Source organism: Aplysia californica, unplaced genomic scaffold (genome assembly GCF_000002075.1).
Source record: "Aplysia californica isolate F4 #8 unplaced genomic scaffold, AplCal3.0 scaffold00080, whole genome shotgun sequence".
Classification (NCBI taxonomy): Eukaryota; Metazoa; Mollusca; class Gastropoda; order Aplysiida; family Aplysiidae; genus Aplysia; species Aplysia californica.
In genome coordinates, this window is record NW_004797350.1 from 408,754 (window position 1) to 415,192 (window position 6,439).

The window sequence follows — 6,439 nt, forward strand, 5'->3', positions numbered from 1 at the left end:
TTTGGTCAGATGTGTGCATCCATGTCGGAAAATAGTGCCCATCCTACCTCCTACCTCCCTCCCCCCCCCCTCCCTTCTTACCGCCTCTTCTTGACCACAATTAAAAAAGGTCAGACGAAAAAATGTGTTCTAAAATATTAGTGAAAAACTTCCTTTCAATAAAAGGCCCCGGCAAAAATAACTCTAAAACAGCAACAGCAAAAGCAACTTTAAAACAACAACAACAACAACAACAACAACAACAACAACAACAACAACAACAACAACAGCAATTTAAAAAATAACAAAAAACAAAAAACCTTGATGAGAAGTGAAGGGTGTCAGCGGGGGATGCTTTTTCCTTGAGAGAAATATACTAAGTTGCATTGTCCACTCGAACTCAGCAATGTTTACCCTGTTGCTGAAAGATGACCACTCTTTTTAATCAGAGTGTGACTCATTGATAATGGCTCTCTGTCCTTCACAGTAAACCCGGATACAGACTTGGCAAAACCCTTAAGTTCGGTATACTTCCAGCCGATTTTGTACAAACTGTATTTTGGTAACTGTGGCTCTGAACGGATATTTTGATTTGGTGTCAATTTGATTTCTCTCGATTTGATTTTCATATGACAAATATAAAATCATTTCTACTTTTCTTTTCAAGTGTTTTTACGGTAAGTAGCTTAAATTCATCTTCCCTTGGAAAACTATTTGCTCGTCAGTGAAAAAAATTCTGTGCATTTCCCTCTCTGAAACAAAGATCATTAAATTACAGAAAATATCTTTTTTTTTTCTTGTAGTTTGACATTTCCACAATCGAAAGGGGGGGGGGGGGATGGATCACATTTCTTGGGGTCAAACAGAGACATACAGTCATAGGTCAAATGTTCCAATTGAATAGCATCATTTGAAAAGAATTGTGTACTGGTTAGTCTTTTTGTTGTTGTTGTTGTTGTTGTTTTATTTTTCTTCAGATCAGATAATGCAAAACCGACGTAACGGTCAACAACCTACCCACATTAAATACTTCTAACACCCTTTGTGTTTCGTTAATGTACATTGTGTTTGAAACTGAAGAAGGCAGAGAGTAGAGCCTATAATGTTGAGGTTGGTAGAGGTAACGGAGACAATGACTTCCTGAGACGCGTAAGTACACCTGTAATGTTAACCTGCTCACTCGCGTTGAAGACACAGCAAGAGCTGTATGTTTACTTACAACGTTTAGGTTGTCTAACTGTATGTCCTTAACCCTTGGTAGAGCTATATTAATAAAACAGTCTGCTCTGGGTCGCCAGGATAAACAGTTGACCAGACCTTTTTGTTTGTTTTTGTAAAGTGTTTTACGGCGCTCGCAACTGCATAAGGTCATATGAGCGCGCGGGACACATTAAACTTTTTCGGTTTGTAGGAAATTTAGAATTTTGCCCGAGTGGCGGCCGAAGCCTACTCTTATTGATTTTAGACCACCAAGGGATCTTTAACGAGCGCACTTGCACACGCGACCTCCGAGATATTTCGCCCTTGTCCGGGAAGGCTAGGTGTAGATCTTTCCTACCAGCAGATCAGGGGTGTGGCTGACAGACAGCAGTAGAAGCGAAAGAGTAGCAGTAGAAAGACTGCAGAAAGAATCAGGAGCCCAGAGGAAGGGGCAAAGGAGTTGAGGGGGTGGGGGCAGAAAGAGGAGACGAAAGCAGCCGACAGAGCATTGCTAGAGAGCAGGAAATGAGGTGAAAGGAGACAAATTTAGAGAAGAAAATGTTTCGGTCGCTACCCGGATTCGAACCCGGGACCTTTGAATGAGAGGCCAACACCTTAACCTCTAGGCCACGAAAGCCCCCTTGACTAGACCTGATTGCCTTACTCACCATGGCTGTGATGTTGTTTTTGTTTTTTGTTTGTTCGGGGGGGGGGGGGGGGGTTGTAATTGTTTTACGGTGCTCGCAACTGCATAATAAGGTCATATGAGCGCGCCAGACGCATCAATCATGTTTAGTTTGGTTGGAATTAATTTTGAATTTTGCCCTGGTGATGGCCAAAGCCTACTCTTGTCGATTTTTGGACCACCAAGGGATCTGCGCACTTTGCAACTTTAAGAAGCTATCATTTTCGTAATACCCACCTACATGTCATTGTATTTCCAAATGGTACGTTAAAAAACCCGGATGATCCTCGCCGCCCACAAAAATTACGAAATCGACTGAATAATAATAATATGTCTGGCGTCCGTCGAGGTGAAGTCAAGCGCTCGTCAAAATAATGAAATCAAAGAAATTGGCATTTTTCTGTCGGTCTTGGAAATTTTTATCAAACTTTTTTTTTTGACTCAACATCTTTACGGTCCATTTAAAAACACATTTATGTGTGGATTTTTATTGAAAAATGTTTATTCAAGGCACGCAAAATGTAAATTTGCAGTTTCTAATTACTCTCAAGCTTTGGAAGTCGCCAAATTTTGGCTGCCATTTCTTCACTAAAATTACTTCCGAAACCCCCGCCTCCTTCAATCGCAAATATCCCGACGTCTATTCATGATAGATGTGTATTTTTTTCATTGAAGGCAAGACATATATACAAACTTTAAAATGATACCAATGATATAGCTCCACATGTCTAAAATTTAACGAGCGCCTGATTCCACCGCGTCATGAAACATATGTCTGGAAATTAGTTGCTATGATTACCATGTTGTTACAATGGTAACAAAGTCTCAAAACTCTCGTATTTGAATACCCTGACTGAGAAAATCTCCAAACAAGATGAATTCTTGGTGATCGTATTTCATTCCCCATAACAGCTAAGTATGGAGAGTTTACTTTAAAATGTGTTTGAGAGACACATCAACTTTCGAATCTCTTACTTTAATTTACGACACAGGCAAAATATTGGTATCAAGGTATGACTCAGTATAATGTTGAATTGTGAGCTAACCTTACGTCATTAAAAGTGTATTGTGAAATATGCGCCAGTAGCCTTGAGCTTATCAAAAACGAAATAAAAAAATACAAAGACGTAATGTTTATTGAAACAGCTGAGCATTGATTTTCTGGCTTTTGTATTTTTATGTCTACCTGAACTTTGTGAATAGTGTACAGACCCTTTTGTCGGCGGAATTCTATGGCTTTTGATAATCGAATTTGAATTTCTATTCGTGTAATCTGATCCACAAGACCGATTTTTTTCTGTAAGTTGACCTAACTTTGTTGCGCATTTAATGTTTACATTATTGGCACTTTGACTTCATGATTACTTTCACCTTGAGAATTCATTTACGTCCTACAAGTATAGTCTCAGGCTAGAGCATTGGAAGTGTGCTCAATGGGGCCTGATCATCAAGGTGAAAAGATAAACGTGTGTATGTACACGTGTGTGTGTGTGTGCGTGTGTGAGCGCACGGGTGTGTGTGTGTGTGTGTGTGTGTGTGTGTGTGTGTGTGTGTGAGTGTGTGTTTGTGTGTGTGTGTGTGTGTGTGTGTGTGAGTGTGTGTTTGTGTGTGTGTGTATCTATCTTCACACATGTAAGGAAACACAGTGACAAAAGACTCTTTTATGCAAGCGTTCCGTGTTTGTTTTTTCCGGACAGTCGATTGAGAGGCTGTCCGAGACAGACGCCAGCCAGCCTGGAGCCAACAACATGACGTAGAAAGGGGTTAGACTGCGTCCAGACACAGGCGACTGTAGGAGCGGAGCGAGACGAATCCATCCTATCCCAGGAGTGTGTGTGGTGCCATCGGGGGCAAGCAGCGGAGAGAGACACTGAGAGAGAGCGAGAGAGAGAGAGAGAGAGAGCGAGAGAGGGAGAGAGAGGGAGAGAGAGGGAGAGAGAGGGAGAGAGAGAGGGTAGAGAAAGAGAGAGACTCCCTCCAGCCGGCAGATGACCCTCCATTAGCGCTCGATTCATGACGCCGTTGAAGTAGAGCGCCCCTGTAGCTATCATCCTGGCTTTAGACGCCCCAAGACGGTAAAAGGTTCGTGTCTATCGATCATACTCGCGCCTCCTCAGCTGGTGCTTACGAGGTATTGGTACATCCTCCTATTCCCTCTGACCAGGATTGATTGTCATCTGGATCATTGAGCATTGTGTAATCGCCGCCCTCCCATTCCCTCGTGTTTTATTACATATTTTCGAAGGAATGATGGGTTAAATAATCTTTATATTTATATCCTTGTACATGTATTTACATTTTTCTCACATAGGGGAAATTTCTTACGAAGCTTACTTGATTTTATGTATCTAAGTTATATTTTCCAATAACTAGAATCAAAATTCCTTTCATATGTTTCGATGTTGAGACTTGATGTTTCCGTGCCACTCTTCGTTATCTTTATTTTTCTTTTCGGTTTTTCAATTTTGTTGCAGGATTTGTTTTACGGCAGATTTTAATTAAGTTAAAACAAACAGGAAGAAGCTGTTAGTAAAAGAACGCTTTAAATCAAGAGGTATTCAAATAAGACAATATGAATTATGATACTTGTAGTAAAGCCTTAATAATATTACATGTATATAAATTTATCTTGAGCATACCACCTTAGCTAGTTGACGTGAAGCATGGTGGAATAATGAAAATGTGTTTGCCATAACGGAGACTATTAATTTCTTATAGGTCACACGCAGTCCATAATATTTTTAACAATGGAAAATGTTTCGGTCGCTAATTATTTTACCAAGCAGTGTATTAAAAAGTACTGCCAGAGCAATGAAAAATAACATTACAAAAGAGCAAAATAATGAATTGTATGTGCAGCAAAAAGAAAAGAACTTCTCTGACGTTGTTTTATCATGCGGTTTATAGTTTCCCACGTATTTCTTACCTGCTCAAATAAAGCCATCCTTCTCAACTCTATTATTTTTTACGCTGTAGCTCTGTTATCATTGCCATACTCAGCGGCATTTAATTACCTATTTTACTGTGATATACAAATGAAGAACCCAAAAGAATCACAATTCCAAAGCAGCTGATCTATTTTCACCGGTCATAATACGTTGCTGACGAATACAGCTAAAGTTGAAATTTGTCTGCGGATCAATTGTGCAATCAAGCATTTTTGTTTGTTTTTGCTGGGGGGGTTTTGTTTGTTTGTTTCCTTAGTTCGTATCGCTTGCAGGGTTATTATGGTGCTTGTTGGATGACATTTTAAGTTGAATCCCCCCAAAAAAATGTCTGCGTTTATTTGGTGCGACTCGACTATTTGTGATCTCTGCCCTATGCCTTTCTCTTGCTTTGTTGCAGGCAAATCTCTACTTTACATATTATATACATTCAAAAATTGAATATCAATTTCGTAATTTAACCAATAACCCCTGGTTTATGATCCATTTTCTAAAGGTTATGGAACAGATAAAGGCATATTATATTTATTTCAGGTATTTCAGGAAACTTGGATATTGACGCAACCTTTGTCGAGGACAGAAAACAGACGCAAAACTAGACGCAAAAATACATTAAGATGTAGCAAAAGTCTGGACAGAAAAAGATTGCACTGCATCCCGTGATTGCCTTGTACAACTGTCTTTCCACTTTTGGCTCAGCATTTTGTGAGCTCATCCTGGCAATGTGACGTGTAGAGAAAGGCAGTCGAGACACAGATACATGCCCAACCCAGACGTTGCTTCAACATAAGTTCATTTGCCCTGAACCTACCGTGTCTTTAAACTTCCCATTGAGGAAAAACAAAACAACAGCAACAGCAAGCACAACAACAACAACAACAAAAACAACAAGAACAGTTGCAATAACAACAGCAAGTACAACAACTTGAGGGAGGTTTCTTGACTTTTCTGACTGTATCCCTCACTCTTGGATCTCCATACAATTAGTCGGAGAACCTTATCAAATCATTCCGTGTGAACTCGTGTGGCTGAATACTAATAAGATGACAACCAACTCCAATTTCAAGCTACAGATCTCCCTGAGGCGAGCTGCTGATGATGCTCCGGTGTTTCAAAAGCAGGATGGCGAACGGTTTGACAACAGCATCACTGTCAAACTGAACGCGAACACAAAGTACAGCGTCTTCCTCACTACCCGACCTGCAAAGGCGATCCAGTAAGTTAAAGGATTGCTGTCTTAATTATTGATTGTGATGTAAACGGGGACTGAAGAGGAAGAAACAGTTAATGATAAATAAATGAGGGATTACGTAAATAGACAGAGGGATGGGTAGAAGGGTAAACGAATGAAAGCGTAGGTGAGTTGAGAGAGAGAGAGAGAGAGAGAGAGAGAGAGAGAGAGAGAGAGAGAGAGAGAGAGAGAGAGAGAGAGAGAGAGAGAGAGAGAGAGAGAAGAGGAGAACTTTAGTTTTTAAGCTTTTTCGGTTTAAAAGTGGTTGTGTGAGTCCACAAAGGGAATATTGGATAGATGGGTAGATAGATAGATGAATACCTAGAGGAGTGGGTTATATTCATTGCTGTTGATATTATTAAAACGTTTGATAAAAGTACGAAGGTCAGTAGATTTGTT

The 6,439-nt window shown here is 40.1% G+C and overlaps 1 protein-coding gene across 3 annotated transcripts in view; it reads left to right on the forward strand.

The window, feature by feature from the left end:
• LOC101862250 (CB1 cannabinoid receptor-interacting protein 1) overlaps window positions 1–6,025 on the forward strand; it is a gene marked incomplete at its 3' end in the record, with an annotated part of 12,070 nt that extends 6,045 nt beyond the window's left edge. For 2 of the 3 annotated variants that reach the window (XM_013080278.2, XM_035968755.1), the window contains 2 exon segments: window positions 3,562–3,946; window positions 5,344–6,025. In XM_013080278.2, the coding sequence (XP_012935732.1) occupies window positions 5,853–6,025 (173 nt within the window). 3 annotated transcript variants of the gene reach the window in all.
• Window positions 6,026–6,439: the final 414 nt, after the last annotated feature.